The sequence below is a fragment of the Gallus gallus genome, chromosome 9, assembly GCF_016699485.2.
Source record: "Gallus gallus isolate bGalGal1 chromosome 9, bGalGal1.mat.broiler.GRCg7b, whole genome shotgun sequence".
Taxonomy (NCBI): domain Eukaryota; kingdom Metazoa; phylum Chordata; class Aves; order Galliformes; family Phasianidae; genus Gallus; species Gallus gallus.
This window is the reverse complement of record NC_052540.1, coordinates 5,113,060-5,131,589: the sequence shown is the minus strand read 5'-3', so window position 1 is coordinate 5,131,589 and position 18,530 is coordinate 5,113,060. Positions and strand designations below refer to the sequence as shown.

The 18,530-nt window shown below is 51.9% G+C and overlaps 2 protein-coding genes and 1 non-coding gene across 6 annotated transcripts in view; 1 reads left to right on the top strand and 2 right to left on the bottom strand.

Moving 5' to 3' along the window:
* Window positions 1-18,530, top strand: part of CAB39 (calcium binding protein 39) — a 71,150-nt gene that overhangs the window by 16,175 nt on the left and 36,445 nt on the right. Inside the window, exons 1-4 of one of the 3 annotated variants that reach the window (XM_046898560.1) lie at window positions 10,017-14,276; window positions 14,487-14,574; window positions 14,722-14,839; window positions 15,010-16,644. The exons of 1 other annotated variant lie outside the window; for it this stretch is intronic. The gene's annotated coding sequence lies outside the window, so the exon portion shown is untranslated. Of the gene's footprint in view, window positions 1-10,016; window positions 14,277-14,486; window positions 14,575-14,721; window positions 14,840-15,009; window positions 16,645-18,530 lie in introns of those variants that run through there. One more of the 3 variants, XM_046898558.1, reaches the window with a different exon arrangement.
* On the bottom strand, window positions 5,602-8,256 carry HES6 (hairy and enhancer of split 6 (Drosophila)). 2 transcript variants are annotated; one of them, NM_001394391.1, is made up of 4 exons: window positions 8,107-8,256; window positions 7,427-7,522; window positions 7,215-7,293; window positions 5,602-6,716 (listed from the first exon to the last, which is right to left on the bottom strand). In NM_001394391.1, the coding sequence occupies exons 1-4, from the start codon at window positions 8,167-8,169 to the stop codon at window positions 6,271-6,273; spliced, it is 684 nt and encodes a 227-aa protein (NP_001381320.1). In that variant the 5' UTR covers window positions 8,170-8,256; the 3' UTR covers window positions 5,602-6,270. The 2 variants fall into 2 exon arrangements, with proteins under 2 accessions (NP_001381320.1, XP_040561826.1); XM_040705892.2 differs by having other exon boundaries at window positions 7,215-7,290.
* On the bottom strand, window positions 7,936-8,020 carry MIR1577 (microRNA 1577). Its single transcript, NR_035062.1, has one exon. It is a non-coding gene; the product is annotated as a microRNA 1577 (primary transcript).

Here is an 18,530-nt window from a genome sequence, read left to right as displayed (position 1 = left end):
TGGAGGTCCCCCTACACTCATACCTACATATACACACCCAGCGACACACACATGGACATACGTGGGCCATGGAAACTGTTAGTTGTTGAGATACTGCAATGTCCCTGAAAATGTGTGTGTATAGCCACGATAGATTTATGGAAAGGGGCTTTTCACATGTAGTGGAAGGGGTTTTAGTGACGGCAGCCATGTGTACCAGCAGAGCGCAGAGCCCTGGCATGGTGACCACCACCAGGACAGCCCCGTGCTGCACAGCAACGTGAGTCCTGGGCTCTCAGTGCAGCCACAGATGCTCTTTGGCTCTGAGCAGGGCGGGCAGCCAGGACCCCCTCCTGCTCAGCCCTTTGCCTTTCTGTGCAGTGGAGATGAGGCTGAAACAAGGACTGTCAAAGCTGGGAAAGCACAGCCGGAACGTGGGCATCACCACTGGCAGCTCCCATCGCAGCTTTAGACGGGCATAGGATCTCTGGCTGGGGATGGCACTGAGGCACGTGAGTGCTGGCATAAAGCCTGCTCCCAGCAGGACGGCAGCCACAAAAGGTTTTTCAGCTCTTATAAAGCATCCACTGCTGTCCCAGCGGCAGTTTAGGTGGAGCAGTGAGCTGCAGGCAGATCCTTCCCTCTCAGACTTGCTCTGATAGTAGCGTGGGCTGACTTCTGGATGGAGGTGTCAGGCAGCTGGAGCAACGCCTGCCCCTTGTTTAGGGAAGGGAATGCCTGCCTGCGTGCTGGGTGAGGCCTCTCTGATCTGCGTGCCAGGAGCTGGATATAGACACAGACAACTGGATGAAAGGTGAAAGGTGTGTGAATTCCTCCCCGAGGGGCTGTGATTGAAGCTGTAAAACCAAAGGTTTACAGAAATGCTTTGGGCTCAGTCTAGAGTAGCCATGTTTCCCTAGAAAACCTATGGGTATTAGGAGCATGGAGGCTCCAGCTAGCCGACCTCCTAATGGTCTGCACTCTCTTTGCACCTCACCTGCTGGCAACACAGTTTCCACTCATGCAGATGGGGTTCGTTTTGGTTGAAACTAAATCAGAAGGTCTCCTCTGAGCTTGCACCGGGTGTGCTCTCAAAACAGAGGATGGGGTGGCAGCAGAAGATCTTCTGGGGAGCTGTGGGCCATGCACGTGGCCACAGGTTTGTCTCAGCCTGGCCGGAGGCCCTTAAGAAGCATGCACAATAGATGTAACTGCCTCAAGAGCTGCTTATTCAGCCACCCGGTCTCCTCTGTCACACACAATTACACCGCCAGCGCTGGAGGAAGGCTCCAGCAGTAACAGGAGGATGTTTGTGCAGATGGACTTGGAAGAGGTGAGTGCTGGAGTTAGAATGACAGAGGAGACGTGATTCATACGATAGCGGGTTGGAGAGGTGCTTCTGAAGTCTTGCCTCACCTCTTTCATCTGTGCAGCCCTTGGCACCTCGCTAGGGCTTTTCATCTAGAGATCTCAAAGGTGAGTGCACTCATCTCTCCCAGGTAGGAGATGAGAAATACTCAGGTGTGGAGCGATGGAAGTGAGAGCTGGGCTGAGAACAAGGCTGATGTCCCATGCGTGGCTCAAACCGGTCCCTTTGCTGCTGCCCCGTGCTGCTCACAGGTACTGACACACAGCCCAGCTCTATGCAGGAGATAAGCTGTGCAGAGCTTTCCTCTCAAGATTTGGGTCTGCGTTGGAAAGCTTGCTGTGCTCATGGGCCTTTCTGCCCCAGATTCATCAGGTTCCCTCAGATGTTACGGCTGAGGAGAGCAGCGGTTCAGCTTGCTGCAGCGGTCTCCCAGTCAGTGTGCGTTACTGTGTGCAGTGCTGAGCAGCTGGGAGCACAGGGAGGCACCGCCGCTGCTTTTCCCCAGGGAATATTGACCGCAGGGCGCCTGGCTGGGAGAGCCTGTCTGTCTGGGTATTGCTTTGGTTGTGCTCAGTGTCCGGGCGGTTCTCCCCTCACACCTATCGAAGTGATATCTCAGCACTTCTCAGGGGTGCACGAGGCGATGCGATTGCTATCCCACGTGGATTGTTTGTTCTCGCAGCCTCTGTGGTGGGATGAGGTCGTATCTTGGAGCGTTTTGCTTTGTACTTCAGCACTCACGTAGGTTAAGTGTTAGTAGGGCAGGGGCAGGGAAGCTTGGGGTTCTGTGGTTGCTCCCGAGCGGCTGTTCCCACAGCCCGGATGGACCCAGCAGAGCTCCAGTGTGGAGGTTGGCTCTGCCCTGCAGTGGGAGCTCCTCTGGCCCAAGGAGCTCGGCCGTGGCTCCGCCAGCTCCCTTCTTTGTCCTGCTAAGCTGCTGCTGTGTGGAATGCTTGTTTCTCTCCTCCTCCTCAGTTCGCAGGAGGTAGAAAATACAGCTTCCCTAAGGGAGTGCATCGCTCCTGGTGTGCAGGGGAGGAAACATCGAGCTCTGGGCTAAGGGGGGGCTGGGGGTGCTGCCTCAGCGGGGTCAGTGTGCTGGGCAGTGACAGATGGCCCCTCAGAGCCTGACCGGGTCCCCACGTAATCCCGTTAGGGTGCTGGGCAGAGCCCATCTGCTGGCAGGAGGCAGCGGGCCGGGGAGAGCTGTAGAAATCCGTTTGATTGGTTGTGTTAGCCAAAGAAAGCCATGGAAATGTTCCAACGGGCTCTTTAACTCCAAGTGCACAGAAAAATTGGTGACACCCAATGCAAGGACCAAAGCAGTCCCAGAAGCAGACGAGGTTCCCAGGCTCTGCTACGTCTGCAATTAGTGCCCGGGGCAGCAAAATGCATTCTTAGAGGGCTGCGATGTACGAACGGCACGTCTCTGCAGCACACATCCAGGGCTGGTTTCAGTTCTGCTACATTATTCATGAGTGTGTGAAAGCTCTGACAAATGTGACAGACTTTGGGTTAGGTTCTCAGCACAGCGTTACTTCTCGTGAGATGAAATGTGAGTACGGCTCTGTTGGGATAGGAATGTATGCACGGGAAGCTATGGGATAACAATATATATAAAGGGAAGCTGAAGTCTTTGGTGTCCTGCTGCCAGTGAGCTTCCCCCCAGGAGCACGGTGCTATCTAACTGCTGGCACTCACAGCCACCTCCGTATGCTTAAGGGCAGTTTGGCAGTGTTCTGCTCCAGAATTGCTTTTGCACAGGGTTTTGCAGGGTCGCCTGCTTTTGAGTGCAGAGGATTAGGAGCCCCTCTGCAGGTCCAGCAGAGGTCACGCAGCAGTCTGTAGCCTCATCCTCCCAAAGTGAGCACTCTGAAAATGTGGCTCGTGCTTCTTTTTTTGTAAGCAGAGTGCTCGGCTCCCACGGGTAACAGTCTGTGGGGGTTCAGTTCTGCTCCTCAGCCCCTGGAGCAGCTTGGCCTGATTGCTGGGAGTGACTGTGGGACTGCGTGGTCAGAAGGGGCTGCTCCGGTGTCCTTGGAACAAGAGGAGAAGTAAGGAAAGGTGCAGGGATGCCCTGCAGGGGCTGCGTTGTGCGCTGGACAGTCATGAGTCTGTTATATACCAGTCAGCCTCTGTGCCTTCCCACCTGGGAAAGGGCTCGGTCCCATTTCCTGAGAAAGAAGTGGGAGTTCTCCTGTTGGTTTCAGTGAGAGCTGCTCTGGGAATGCGGTTTGTACAACCAGAGCTGCTGTGTACAGAGGTGTTTTGTCTACTTGTGCTCGTGGTATTGCTGCATAAATCTGTAATTGCTTTGTGTTGAAGCTGCATGGGGGGTCCTGAGCCTCAGGTCCAGCTTTCCTCATATAGAATCATAGGATCGCAGAATCATTAAGGTGGAAAAGACCCCTCAGGTCCAACCCCAGCCCACCCCACCGTGCCCACTGCCCACATCCCTCAGCACCACATCTCCACAACTCTGAACACCTCCAGGGACGGTGATTCCCCACCTCCCTGTGCGGCTGTGCAGTGCCTCACTGCTCTTTCTGAGAAGAGTTCTTTCCTAGCATCCAACCTGACCCTGCCCTGGCACAGCTTGAGGCCGTCACCTCTCACCCTATGGCTGTTACCTGGGAGCAGAGAGCAATCCCCATCTACATCGGGACTTAACTCTCAGTTCACAAATAGACATTTGGAGCAGCACTTTGGCAGGGCACAAAGCCCAGCCCAGCAGCAAGCTGTCCCAGCCCCGCGTGTGCTCCATGCTCTGTGTGAGGTTGGACACAGCTGGTGGCTGCTTCCAGCAAACAGGTCTGCCTGGCGGAACCCATGCTGAGCAATCTGATCTGGGTGCTTGTCTTGGCTGCTTCCACTGTGTGTATTGAGTTGAGACCTGAGTGTGTGGCACCTCTGCCCCTTCAAAGCCCTCATGCCTTGTGCATGCAGCCCCCGGTGGGAGCTGTGCTGCAGTGCACAGCTGAGGCTGAGCCCTGCTTGCAATGGGGCACTGCAGCAGCCAGGAGGCACCACTGCCAGGGCCCAGTGCAGATATTAGGACACATATTTCCTGGGGAGGAGATGGTACAGCTGATGGTGCTTTTTGGGTCGTCGGGGAGGAGGTGCCCATACCAAAGAGTGAAGTAGTACTGCTCGTGTACAGTTCTGGTTCTGATAAAACCCAATGCCCAAAGCCCAATGAATCCAAACTAAATACCAAGTTCCTTTGTCAAACACAAGTAGCAGCTGACTTCGTGTGTGTGAAGGGTTAAAAATAATCTGCCTTCGTAAAGAAAGACCTTCTATACTGAAAGCTGTTGGTGTGCAAAGGGTTCTGTCTGACCAAAGTAGGTTTGTACGTAGGTATGTGGCATGGGAGTATTTAAGAGAGCCCCTTGGATGGGAAAGGAGGCACTGAGGAATGAGCATGGTGTACTGGAGGCTACCTTCATTGGCCGAGCATTGCAGCCCCACTTTTCTGTTTTTGAAGCTCTCTCCAGCTGCTGTGGGACCATTCCCTCTGCACCCACCAAAGGAAAGAAAACAGTGATGTTTCAGGCCCTATTCCGGGTTGGGATCTGCTGCTTTTCCTGCCCCGTGGCCCAGTGCTGGCAGCTGAGGTTCCTGTAGCAGTACAGCAATGGGTGCTCAGGTCGCACGCAGCGGTGTGTGGGGTAATCTCTGCCACCGTCTTTTGTGTCTTTCCTCTTCCAGGCTCCCTTTGGCTGACTGTTGTCACAACCTGGGGGTGCTCTGTGGCTTTGCTGCCTTTTCCTGCTAAGCAGAACAGGATGCTAAATCCAGAGGTGATGGTTTTCACTCTTTCGGTGCATCATCAAATAGACGGCGGTGCGTAATTAGCCCCTCTGAACTGGGCATCCGTTAATTGGTCTGAGCAGTGTTTGTTTTCTTGTAACCGTGAAGAGCTTTCAACTGCCTTTCAGTTGAAAAACCGTGACCAAATGTCAGGAGCTGAGCGGCTTTGTGCCACTCTGGTGGGTACAGCTTGCAGGGAGTTTTGCCTTCTGCCCATCAGAGTCTGCCTGCAGTGTTCTCGTAAGTCAAACCCAAAGTGCTGCTGTGGGTTGATGAGCCCAACTCCCGACTTCTTTCGTCACTCGCAGACGTTGCTGTGATCCAGGTGATTGTGTGTGTGTGTGTGTGTGTGTGTGTGTGTGTGCGTGTGTGTGTGCTCACTGCCTTTATCCAAAGCATCACTGTTTGGAGCAGGCAGAAGGAGGACGGGAGAAACACAGTCACTGTCTTCCAAGAGTTTATTTAGAAAATAAACAAAACCAATCTCTAAATGTAACTACAGGTGACGTACAGGTAGCTCGCTGGTTGCACAGTTGTGTCAGCATGTTCAGGAGCAATGTGTGGACACTGAGCAATACAGAGGATATTCCTAAGCAGTCTAAAATGTCTAACCCAAGTCTCTCCCTTCGTGTTTTCAGCACTGCAGTGTCCTTACAGGAATCAGAACTGAAATCTCCCATGGTTGCACAGGAATAGCTGTAACTATAACAAAAATAAGGAGATTGGCTGTTTGCTGCCTTGTTCTGTGAAGCTGCTGCATGAGATCCCAGAGGTGAGCTTGGTGCAAGAGAGGGTTGTTGTCGTCGTCTGATATTTATTGATAGAACATCGATTATTTTAGGAATGTGAGACAAAAAAAGTTATAAAATTAATATACACTAAAGAGCACGAGAGGATTCTATACAATAATTTAGATGTATTAAATAAATACAAAATAATAGCAGCCTTCTATAATGCAGGCTACACATAGGTTTACTTCGGCTTGAAGTACCCTGGTCTTTAGTACACCTACGGGAGCAGACTTGCTCCACAAGTGTTGTAAAGAAACATATCTATAAGATACATACATAAGAGTGTCTAAGGTTAGGATTTACATTTGAAAACGCATTTTACCATGGTCTCCACATATCTAATGACCCCATACTAGGGTTGTTATGGGAAAAATTGGGCTGCAGGACCTGTCTGGGAGGCACAGCGTCGACCTGGCCGAAACCCAACAGCGAGGGTGGCTGGAATGAATTTTTCAAAGCCTGTTTGTGTTCCGCTGGGTAGAAGTGCTCCTGAGATGGATTTGTGCCGGTAGTGTTCCCTTTAGGACCCAGTGGGGTTTTTGCAGTCAGGAGAGGCTGCTGAGACGGGCTCGAAGAACTTAATGCTGCTTTGGAGGTGTCTTCGCTGGACCTGGGTAGGGATTTCAGCAGGTGGTTTAGCAGGCGTGCCCCCAGCGTCTTGTCCATCCACTCGCAGGTGAGGAGAAGGTTGTGGACCTCATGCATGCACTGAATGTATCCCGTGCTGTACCTCTGCTGAGCTTCAAGGCCCACTTTGGAATCAGCTGTGTTGAGCAGGAGACAACTGGAGTTGGTAAGGGTGCAAAGCCCGCGCATCCCACTTAAACACATTCAGCAGGTTCCCGTGTGCTTTGGGCCATTGCTTCCTACCAAAACCAGAACACCTATTATTTAAGAGCCCGGCTTCTGGGGAAGGCAGATTGATTCCTGCACAGATTTGAGCTTGGTTTAATGCTTTACAGGAACGTGAGTGGTTTGCAGGGCTCGGGGAAGGGTGCAGGGAGCGGGCAGCCCCCAGCATCCTGCTGCCCGTGGGCAGGCAGAGCCAGAACGGAACCAAAGGAGAAACAGGTGCTGGAAGGAAGATCTCCCGTGGGTTAAAGCGTGTTCGGCTCCATCTCCCCATCTAGTGGTGAAAGCCAGCCCAGAGCAGCAGCACGGCCGTCGACAGGTTTGCAAGAGGCTTTGGCCAAGCGGCCGGGGGGTTGAATGTGCGGCCCTGTGCCTTCTGCACCCCAGGGCTGCAGGGAAGGGGCACTTACCCATCAGCTTGCTGTTCTGGATGTTCTGGAGGTGTTTCACCGTCATTTCCAGGATGTCTGCTTTTTCCAGTTTAGACTGCTAATGAAGAAAGAGTTCAGCAGCTGAGAGGCCATGAGGTATTTGTAAATACAGAGACCCTCTCCTGTTCCCCAAAAAGCCAAGCAATCTCCGTCAGCAGAGGGGCATAATCTGCCTCAAAATGAACACTTACATCCAAGTGGAATGCGCCAACCACGGTCTCCTTCAGCTGGTCCAAGCAGTTGTTAATCCTTTCCCTGCGCTTCCGTTCGATTAGAGGTTTCCTTAACTGCAGGGAAGAGAAGCAGAGAAGCATAGAGTGGCCTGGGTTGAAAAGGACCACAATGACCATCCAGTTCCAACCCCCTGCTATGTGCAGGGTTGCCAACCAGCAGACCAGGCTGCCCAGAGCCACATCCAGCCTGGCCTTGAATGCCTCCAGGGATGGGGCATCCACAGCCTCCTTGGGCAACCTGTTCAGTGCGTCACCACCCTGTGTGAAAAACTTCCTCCTAAAGAGGAGGAGGAATTGCAGTTGATTTATTTTTTTTTTTGTGGAGAATGGAAGAATGGAAGGGTCAGCGTGAGCTGGGAGAGCCACATCCCAGTGTGCAACCAGTGCAGGATGGCATGATGCTCAGTAGGGTCAGTACAGTACCAATGGAGAGCCTCCAGCTCTGGTAAAGGCCTGTCCTTTGGGTCATGCTAGCTCTGAATTCTCCTACTTCCACCCCTGAGTTTACCCAACAGAAAGCAAAAAGCAGAGAAGGGAAACGGGAGAAAGCATCTTTATAATAAGAGGAAGAAAACCACTCTTTACTACGAGCAACCCGCAGCACCCATCCCTGCGTGGGGCTCCCGCTGGGCTCCTACCTTCCTCTCCTCCTTGGTGCTGGACAGCTTGTGTGCACCGCCGCCCATGGCTGCGGCCGTCATTGTAATCCAGCCTGTCGGCCCGGCGCTGCCAGGTCGGGCGCGGGTGGCACTCGGGCAGCGGGTGCTGCCAGTCCCGGCGGGCGCTTTGCTTCTCCTCCGCTCCTCCGCTGTATTTATAACCCAGAATTAGCATGTGAAAGGGAGCTCGCCTTGGCGGGACTTCTTTTCCCACACGAGGGGTCGAGCCCAGAGGTTTGTGGCCATCAATCAAAGCTGACAGGGCACTGCTTCTTTTCAATGACCGCGGCGGCCCCCCCAGACGGCGACAGATGTCCGGCCTCCAAAGCCTTGCTTTGTACGGATCTTTTGTTAAGGGAGAAGAGAAGCAAAACGGGCGCGCTGGGAGCAGCTTGCACGGCTCCTGCTCGATTTGCACAGATTCCCAGGGAGGGAAACAATAGTGGGACCCAGTCGAGTTACACCTGGGAAAATGCCCTCTGCGGCTCTCAGCTGCTTTTTACCTGCCAGCCTGAGCCTGGAGCATCTCCAGTCCTCGAAGCAGCCTCTTAATTTGATCATAGAGCGCTGGATTGACCGGTTCCTGCAGGAATTGTTATTGCAGGGTGATGGCGATCGATTAAAAAGCGTTGACGGCAGGCAGCTATAGCAACCTCACTGCCATCACCGCAGCCCTCCGGGGAGAGCACTTCACGGACCTCCCGAGGATGTGAATTCTCTGTTGCACACAGTGATGTGCAGGGAATACAGAGCTCGTCTCGTTTGTTGTTGCTGCGTGCTATTTAATATTAAACTTGCAGACAGCTGCAGAAGCAAAGCAGCCTTGAGGTGAGCGCAGTCCTGTTGATTCTGTGGGATTTTTACTTGTTTGCTTTCATGCTGCCTTGGCTGTTATTTGGGGGCAGGGTGCTTTTCTGTTTCAGCCCTCTGAAATGCTAGTGCAGAAGCACAGGGCCTTTACAGGAGGCCCGGCACAGGATGGGAACGTGCTTTTATGCTTCCTTACTTCTGTCTGGTTTTGAGGGGGAGCACGAAGGCATTTTTCATGGCCGTGCTTTTGCTTTCTGACAACTGCTTTGCTAACGGCAGGATCCAGCAGTGTCCCATAGAGCCACCCAGGTGAAGCCCTTCAAGTCGGTGTCAAATGTGCCACCTTATGTCAACGGACAGGAAGAAGTTGTGTTGGTTTAGAAGCTCCAAAAGCCCTCAGGATCCACTCTTGGAATTTCCCATCACCTGGCACAACGCTGCAGCTGCAGAGCCCTTTACTCCACCCCTCCAGCCGTAGGTGGTGATGTCCTCGCTCCATTGCTGGGGTACATTGCGTGCTGCACTTAACCACTGTGTGGGTGTATGCCTGTATGTGTGTAAAGGCAAATACTTACAGCATTCAACGCTGTCTGGGCTTACAAAGAAAACGTGTCCCCAGACATGCTATTGTGCCGGCAGGGGTTGTTTGTCAGCCAAACACAGGTGTTGGGTGCAGTTGCCTGGTTTTAGAAGCACCCTACTTGGTGGGGGTGCATGAGGAATAGCCTGAGGTGGGTGTTTGTTGCTTTGGGAGAGGACAGTTAATATCTTGTCCTATGCGATGCAGCACTGGAGTGGGAACGGGCACCTTGTGTCAGGTCTGTCCCTTGCACAAAAGATGGAAGGATGTTCCGCTGTTTGGTGTGAGAGCTCTTCACGTCTGCCAAGCCCCAAAATCTCAGGGGCTTTTGCTTGTTGCAAGTTTTCTCCAGTCGATCGGGAGAAGCAGCTGCACGACTTCTAGCCAGGTGTTGCTTTGCTGGTGGGGAAGAAGAGAAGTCACTTCCCCTGCTCCCGAAGCACACCTCCACCAGCAGCACCCCGCATGCAAGAGGCACCATCCCACGGCGACCATCCCATGGTTGCCCAAAGCCATCTTGGCTCCTGGCTCAGCTGAGCGTTGCAGAGGTGTCTGAGAATGCAAAACTGTCCAAAAGCTCTGAAACACACCAGAATTGGTGCCCAGCCCCAGCCCGTGCCAATCCCTCCCTTGGGCAGCGGGCTCAGGGCTCTGGGATGCCCCCTGCTCACGGAGCCCCGCTGGCTTCTGCTGGCCATGAGTTCATTTCAAGGTTCATTTGTAAGACAGCATTTCCGTGAAAAAGAAGAGCAGCTTTTGCTGTAAACAGTTATTTTACACCTCTCATTCAGGGCAGACCCCTTTATGCTCCAAGCGAGGGGGTGCGCGGGCGGGAGGGCCATGCTGCCTTTCAGGGGAAGCGTGACATCTGTGCAGGGGATTGTATGGCCCAAACAGGCACATGCAAATGAGCGCGGGGCATTAAAGGAGAGCCTTTTGCAAACTCCTGCTTCCCTTTTGCAATTCGCACTGCCAGGTTTCACTCAAAGGGGATTCTCCGTAGCAAACAAAGCCTCCCTTTTTGCTGGGCTTTCCAAAAAAAAAAAGAGAAAGAAGAAGCAGGAGGAAAAGGGTCAGTGCCGCTCGGAGGTTTCTTTTTTGCTATTTGTCTGCATTTCACACCCCGTAGAAAGAAAACAACTTTTAACATCTGTTCCTGCCGTTTTTAAGATGGAAAGAAAGGCCCTTGGAAATGGGGAGAGCGTGGCAGATGTTTGCGGATTCCCTCCAACGCAGATGTCTTGCTCTGAAAAAAGTTCCTTTAGGAATCCGTGGCCACAGCTCCTCTTTGACTCGGGACACGCGACTGCTGAGCCGAATGAAGGGACGTGGGAAAGCTCTATAGGACAAAAGAGCTTATTCAAACAAACCTGAGAGCCGTGAACAATCTAATAACCAGCAGAGAAATGGTCAGCGGCCCCGGGCCTGGCGGAGGGGCAGCGCTCCTGGGGCTGGGACAGCCAATGGCCGCAGGAAGGGGCCTTTAGTGCCTCTCATTGCAAAGCCAGCTTCGGCTCAAGCTGGGATGTGTGTCCCTGGGAAGCAGGGATGGTGCCACGGAGGTCTCTTCCACTCGGGTGACATCCACGTCCCATACATGACCGCTGGCCTCACTCTAAGAGGCAGTTTCTGGACAGGAGGGCGCTTTGTAGGCCTGGTTCAGCTCCTGCTGAAGACAGACAGATGTGAGCTGTAGGGGCGTGCAGTGGGGATGCTGAGCTGCTGGGTGGGGGCCCTGCGGCAGGAGAGTCCCAGGAGGAGGCAACGCTGCGCCCCCAGGGCTGCGGGCTGCCCCTCTCTGCATCCCAGCATCCTCCCCCAGCACTGACACTGTGCTGCAGCCAAAGGCTTCTTCCTTGGTGTGCTGATGTCAGCCCTGTCTCAGCCACCTGTGGGCCAGGCCTGCAGGACCCTCATTTGGAAGCACTGGTTTTTCTTTACTGCCGGGGTGCTCTCAGCTGTGACATGCGTTGAGTTCTTCAGCACTGCTGTGGTGGCTCCAGGATGAAGGGACATGCTTTTCTGGCATGTCTCAAGCAAGTTCAATCCCTACAAGACCAGAGAGAGCCACAGGGATGTTTCCTAGCTTCCCATTCTGTCTTTTGGGGTCTATATATCTACTATATATTTGCTAGAGATTAGAGAGAATGACATAACTTAAACGCATTGTGTCCCACAGTCCTTGCCCCACTGCCATGGATAGCAAGAGGACAGTTATCTCCAGCAGCCCCAGTTTGACAAGCCTGAATGTTGCCACCACTGCCTCTCCAGTCCAAGGCACCATTTCCCTCCCCTCTCCCTGCGGACAGCGTGGTTGCTCAGGGCAGCTCCCAGGCAGCCATCCTGCTGTCCCCTGCTGGGTTTGCCTTTTGGGTAGGAAAGACCAAATCCAGGCTGCTTCCTTAGGAGCTGCATCCTCCTTGCTGAATGCCCAAATAGGCTGGGAGTCGGGTTGCCTTGTACAGAGCAGGGAAGAATTAAGCAGGATCATTAAGGGTGCCCAAGCACAGCCTGTTAGCACGGCTGCTCAGCTGCTGGGCTCAGGTGGAGCTCGCAGCTCTAAGCAGATTTAGGAGAACAGCCATCAGCAGGTGCGGGCACTCAGCCTGCCCCAGCTTCTCACAGCACAAACTCAGCACAGCCCCCCGTGCATCATGGCTTGGGAAAAGGAGCTGTCGGGGAAGGATGCTGCTCACTGTGAGTGTGGGTCCCTGCTCACAAAGGGTGCTGGTGGCCAGGCTGCTGGGCAAACAGCACGGGTGGGAGGGGGGTCCTGGCCCTCTGCTGCCAGCTGCTGTGTTTGATTTTGTCCTTTCTGCTTTTAAGGGAGAGGCCTTGCTTTTGGTGCAGGCAGTAAGGTAGCATTTGTGAAGGGAGAAACAGCAGCTGGAGCTGCCGGAAGGGTGAGGCCGGGGAATAGCCACCATGCAGGGAACTGAGAACAACTCAGCCCTGACGTGAGGACTCAGAACCCCCTGCACCCTCCCCAAGGCAGAGATGGCCCTGGATCTCTGTTGCCATAAGCAAGCATTCACAAAGAAGAGGCTGTTTTCACAGCGATTTCAGTCATTATGACTAAATGGTTTTAGTCTGCTGGGTTTCAGGAGTTCAGCTCTGGTTCAAAGTTGAGGTTTGAAAACAAAGGTTAAGTCTCGTCATTGAAAGGCTCAAATCTGCTGCTTTTGGAATGGCTATAAATCACACTGTTCTGACTTTCTCTGCCGCCCAAGGGTGGTTTGCTCCCCAAATGATCCCAGCTGTAAATGCCAGTGAGGTGACTGGATGCACCAGGTCAGGAGGGATCAGTCAGTGTCTGGGCAGGTAGGACTGCTCCTAGCACAGCAGTGCATTAATCAGCACTGCTCAGAGATTACTCACTGCCAGATCATGCCAGGGGGAGCTGGGCTGCGCTTCCAGCCTGGCCTTGGTTCAGAACACCCCAGCAGATCTTGCAGAGAGAGGAACTGTGGCTTTGCTGGGGAAAGGCTGCTGCAGGGACCTCGGATCAGGCTGGATATTAGGTAACATTTCTGCTCAGACAGAGCAGTGAGGCACTGCACAGCCGCACAGGGAGGTGGGGCAGTCACCGTTGCTGGAGGTGTTCAGAGCTGTGGAGATGTGGCACTGAGGGCCATGGGGAGTGGGCACGGTGGGGTGGGCTGGGGTTGGACGTGATGATCGTAGTGGTCTTTCCAACCTTAATGATCCTCTGATTCTGTGATCGCGTGACTGGACCATCCTCAGGAGTGGACTCCTGGTATAGGAAATAATCACAAGGCTGGTACCAGCTGGGTAATTTTCAGCTTTTCTTTCACACACACCCCTCCAGCCTTCGTGTTAAGGATGAGCTGATGTTCCTGCCGTTGCTCAACACATCTCCTGTCTGGCGGGTTAGCAGAGCTCCTGGCCCTGCAGGAAGTCTTATCTGCTCTTCCCAGCCAGAGAGCTGCTGGTTGCAACGTGGACTCTTAGGCCAAGAGTGAGTTGTAGGAAGAAGAAAATCTGATAAGCTGTGTGGGTGGTGACACACTCATCTATAATGCAGCAAGTGCTTGGTTTATCCAGCAAGTTCTGTTTTCACAGCAATTTCTACATATGTGCCTGGCTCCCAGGCATCAGAAAACCAGAGCTGGGCACCCATGGCAGCCCCTGCACATCCCACACAGCCGTGTCTTTTTGGCCTCTTGGTTCCCGAGGCTGCAGAAGCAGCTGAGAATGAGGGGCCTTTGTGAGACAAAACCGTCTTGTGTGCCTGTGAGTAACTTCAGCTCTCATCCCAGCTTGGCCACGTGCCAACAGCAGCTTTCTTTTTATAGCACGTGTGTATACGTGTGCTGACACCACATCCTGACCCCCTGACACAAAATACCTCGTCAGCATGAATGAGGCAACGGGGATGGCCAGCATCCATCCTCTGCAGGAAGGACAACTTGCAGCCTTCGTGCCATCACGTTGTCCTCAGCCTTCTGCACTCCGGCTTCTTCTGCAGGGTGCAGAAGGACAGCCTGCAAGGCAGTGGGCTCATAAACAGCACTTCCTTTGTGCTGCTCACTTCTGGCCCCGCAGGGTTGGGATTGCAGCACCCGAGGAAGTGAGGAAACACTTGGTTAGGTTTTTGTGCTCGTGGGTTCAGTCCCACGTAGCCCAGCTGGCTCAGCAGAAAGACTGTGGGATGGGAGGGCACGAGCTTTGGGGACTCTGGTCCTTACCAGCCAAATCCAGCCTGGAATGCACATAAAATCACATCCTGCTCTTTAAGGTAATTGTTGTGTCCATATATATGTATGTGTGTATATATATCTATATAAAATGAAATAAAGAAAAGAGCTATAAAATTTCTTGTGGCTTTCAAACTGTTTTTAGTTTTATAAATACAGCCTAGTTTTAGCCATATCTCTTTTGTCTTTAAATTCTTTCATTATTCTTCTCTCTCCAAATATAACTAGGATGAGGATTTCTTTCTCCTCAGGTGGAACCAAAGGGTCAGGGGAGCAGTGGCTCAGGGAGAGGAAGAACACAACTCCCATGGCCAGAGGGCAGTGAGGACCCACAAGGAGGTGTGTGATGCTCCCTGAGCTGGCTTGTGAAGGTGAAAGAGCACCTGTTCCAGCTTCTCTATAACAAGTCATTTAAAAATAAATGATAACACAAGAAAGCTTGTTATCACTACCCTTTAAAAACTTCTTTATCCCTTTTAATGCTAGGAGTTGTACTCTAGGTTTGCCTTTTTAAGGAGCAGAAGAGGCCACAACACACGAGCTACCCAAGGACTCCTCTGGATAAATAACTGATGGATGGGTGTTTATTTTTTCTGCTTTAAAGGTAAAGTTCTGTCTCCTCCTGTCCCCACTTTCCCCTATGTGTACATACACACACATGCAATGGCTGTGTACTTGCACACCTGCAAATTTAAGATTTTCAACAGATACATATTCAGGCATAGAGCTGAGTAAGTCTGAGTAAGTCACCTCTGTAAACACATTTACTTTCAGAGGTCACCAGGTGAGTGATGCTGAGCTGGAGAAGGGGCTCAGCCCCATCAAAAAACAGTGCCAGGCAGAGAGAGGCAGCAATCCTGAGTGCCTCCCTCATCTGGACTCTGTGTTCTCATCAGGGGAGTGAGGAGGTGGTGCAGAAGAGCTTTGGAGAAGCCCGGGGAAGGTCTCTGCGTGTTTGCTGGAGTGGCTCAACACGGATGTGTTTCAAATGAGATTGCAGCAGCTCTGCTGCTAACCCAGCCCCACAGCAGCCCAAATCCAGCTGAACCACACAGAATAGCACTGATCCCATGCCGTGCGTTGTAGCAGCACTTCGCTGTGAGAACTAATTAATTAGTTTCCATAAAGTCCTTTGAAGGTGTAAAGTGCACTAAGTAAGTGTGGAGCGGTATTACCCAGAGAGTGTGGGCTTCTGAGTGTAATGGGCACTACTTAAATATGGGCATTAGTAAACTCATCTGAAAATGTCCTTAAAATGCAAAAGAGTGATGTGTCAAGAGGAGGGACAGCCTCTGGCCAAAGCTGCACACGTGGCGGGGGCCAGGGCTGAGGTACCCAGCCTTGGGTGGGAGGGAGGGGGATGTAAATGGGATGCCCCATCCCTGGAGGCATTCAAGGCCAGGCTGGATGTGGCTCTGGGCAGCCTGGGCTGGTGGTTGGCAACCCTGCACATAGCAGGGGGTTGGAACTCGATGATCGTTGTGGTCCTTTTCAACCCAGGCCATTCTATGATATGATTCTGTGAATGGATTCGGTGCTTTACAGATAACTTTCAATTGTTCTACAGCAGCAAAAAGTTTATTAAAAGGACATGGTTCAGAAGGGGAACATGCTGCTCTTGTTGCTGTACAGAAAAATGAATTTGCAACAGAGTTTTTTCCTATGATTTTCCTGGCAATTGTTTTCCTGTTTCTGGCACACTTTGCATGCTACCCCGAATTCCTATGATTTGCAATCATATTTTAAAAGCAAGTCTTAATTCTGAAATGGCAGCTAGAATTGGGAACAAATCATAGCATTGCTATGAGAAGGAAGGGATCGTGCTCTGGATGACCGTTCCGTGTACTCGTGCTTCTGTTGTAAGTAGATTTTGGGGAGTGTGGATCTGTCCATTACACGCTGCTCGAATGAGCGGACAGACAGCAGCATGCTCACCAGCAGGTGCTTCTTTGAGGCCAGGAACAACCGCAGCCTGCAGCAGGGCTGAAATGCAGCTTCAGGAGGATCACAGGCACTTCTGAAAGCGGGCGATTAGATTCAGCCACTGCTGCTTGGCCCGGTCCAAAGTCCACGGAAAGACTCAGAATTCTTTTCCTTCCAGACTTTAAGTAGAGGTACCTGAGTAGGTCTGAGTCTTAATATTTTCTCCCCACAGCCTTTGCTCTGAGATTCTTTGTCAGGGGTACAAGCCTGGGTTTCAGTCTCTGAATTACATCAGTGTTTTGCCATGGCTGAGCAGGCATGAAATGAAAAGTAAACTGGGTGTTGGTTTATGTTATTTCCTCATTGTATATCTGTCAAGGCACTCGTTATTTTTTCACGTGCCCTATGTCATGCCCATTGAGCTGGCCTTGTAGTTAGTGGGAACTTCTCCCTGCCAACCCCGTGGGGAGGTGTGAGATACATGAGGTAAGGGTATTTAATTCTAACTTCCTGGTCTATTTTTCTACTGCTCCCCTTAGCCCCTGTTCACAGCACCTCTGCCTGGGTGAAACAAGGGAGAACTCAGAGTGAGATAAAACGATGAATCGCTTTCCCTGCGTGAGGTAATAAGGAAGAGGAGGGATTAAGAAAGAAGCCTTGATCCCCATTTGCAGGGCAGCACCCATGTTCCCAAGTAAGGATGAGAGTAACCACGAAGTTTCAGCAGCGTAGTTCAAGATGTTTAAAACGTGCTGTCCTCTACTTCCTTGCTCTCTAAAGTTCTCCCTCTGTTTTTACTTACCCATCTGTGTGGATGTTCCCCATTCCCTCCTTCCTTTCTGGGCTCTCCACTGCATTCCCAGACCCTGGTTCTTGGGAAGGGACATCCTCGGGGACATGGTGGGACAGAGACCCCGGGGCAGTGGGGTCTGTCAGGAGGAAGAGGGGATGCAGAGAGGAGACTGCTGCCGCCTCTGCTTCTCTGAGCAGACCCAAAGCTCTTTTTCATCAGATACAGCAGCAAGAGGTTGGGTGTCATTACATCATGGCTGTAAAATGCGTGTTAGTGGCTGAGCAGCTTGGCTCCATATTTGGTGGGAGGGAAACACGGCATGCCTGCGTGTCTGACAGCACTTGGCCCTGCAGCAAACCGCACTGCCTTGGTGCTATGGTGGTACTGGCCCCAGCTGCTGCTGTGTCTCTTTTCCTTTTTTAAGTGGGAAAAAAGTAAATCAAACTTTGGCCATCAGCTGCTTTTGCTGTCTTTGTTACTTCAAAATCATATTTTAGATGTCTTATGTCGCTGATGTCTTAAAGAAACCATCCTCATGTGAGTAACACCCTGCAAGCGTGCTGTCCTTGCAGGGATGTGTTGGCTGGTTTTGGGCTGAGCCAAATGAGCCCTTGGAGCCTTAAGATCCCATTCAGCTAGCTGCTCCTACAGAGCAGAGCATCTGAGTGCTGCCTTTATAACTGATTGGTTTTTTTCCTTCAGTGAAGTAACTTGAATTTTTGAGTCATGTTTATTCACTTCCTAATTTGCAAGAATTAAGTAATTCACAATGGCTGTCTTGGTCAGGGCTGTGAATTAGTGAATTGCTATTGTACCAAGAGGTCTCTCACATGAATTTAATTTCTGAGAGCTTGGAAGAACCATGCTCCCCCTGCTCACAGATTTCCCTGAAGGACACTACGTGGTGATGATAATTACACTGAATGCATTACTTGCATGGTCTTTTTTTCCAGTGGTCATCTGTAAAGCAGTAGTGTCTCTTTTCCAGGTGCTCTGTTGAATCATTGTACCGGTGCTTGTCTTTAATCCTTCCTTCTCTCTATTCAGTACCCTGAATATTATCTGTTTAAACTTGAATGTTTTTAGCATAATTACAGGCTAACAATTTGAGCTCAGACATACACACCCTTTCAAAGCTGGCTTTGAAAACAATTATTTCCAGCTCACATGCGGGATATACAAAGTGCCAACATTCTGCCAGCCACATGCTGTGGGCCCAGGCAAGCCTGGCCAACCATCCCCAGCAGCCTTGTCACCTGCCCGGGCAGCACATCCCACCATGCATTCAGGTCCAGAGCTGCTCTGTCTGTCTATGAGATGAACAGTCATCACAAGTGGATGTTTTTTTCCTGCCCCATCTTCCAGTTGTTCAGGAAAACATCCCCACGGGTGCAGCACCACTGCAGCTCGCCATGTAGCTGAATGCAAATAGGTATGAACTTTGATGTTGTCAGACTCAGGGATTGTTGCAAGTGTGGTCAGAAGTGTTTTCCTGAGCTGACAAAGCAGGCTGATGCACGTGGGCAGTGCAGTGCACAAGGAGGCAGAGCATCTCACAGGTTCCAGGACATCTCTCTGC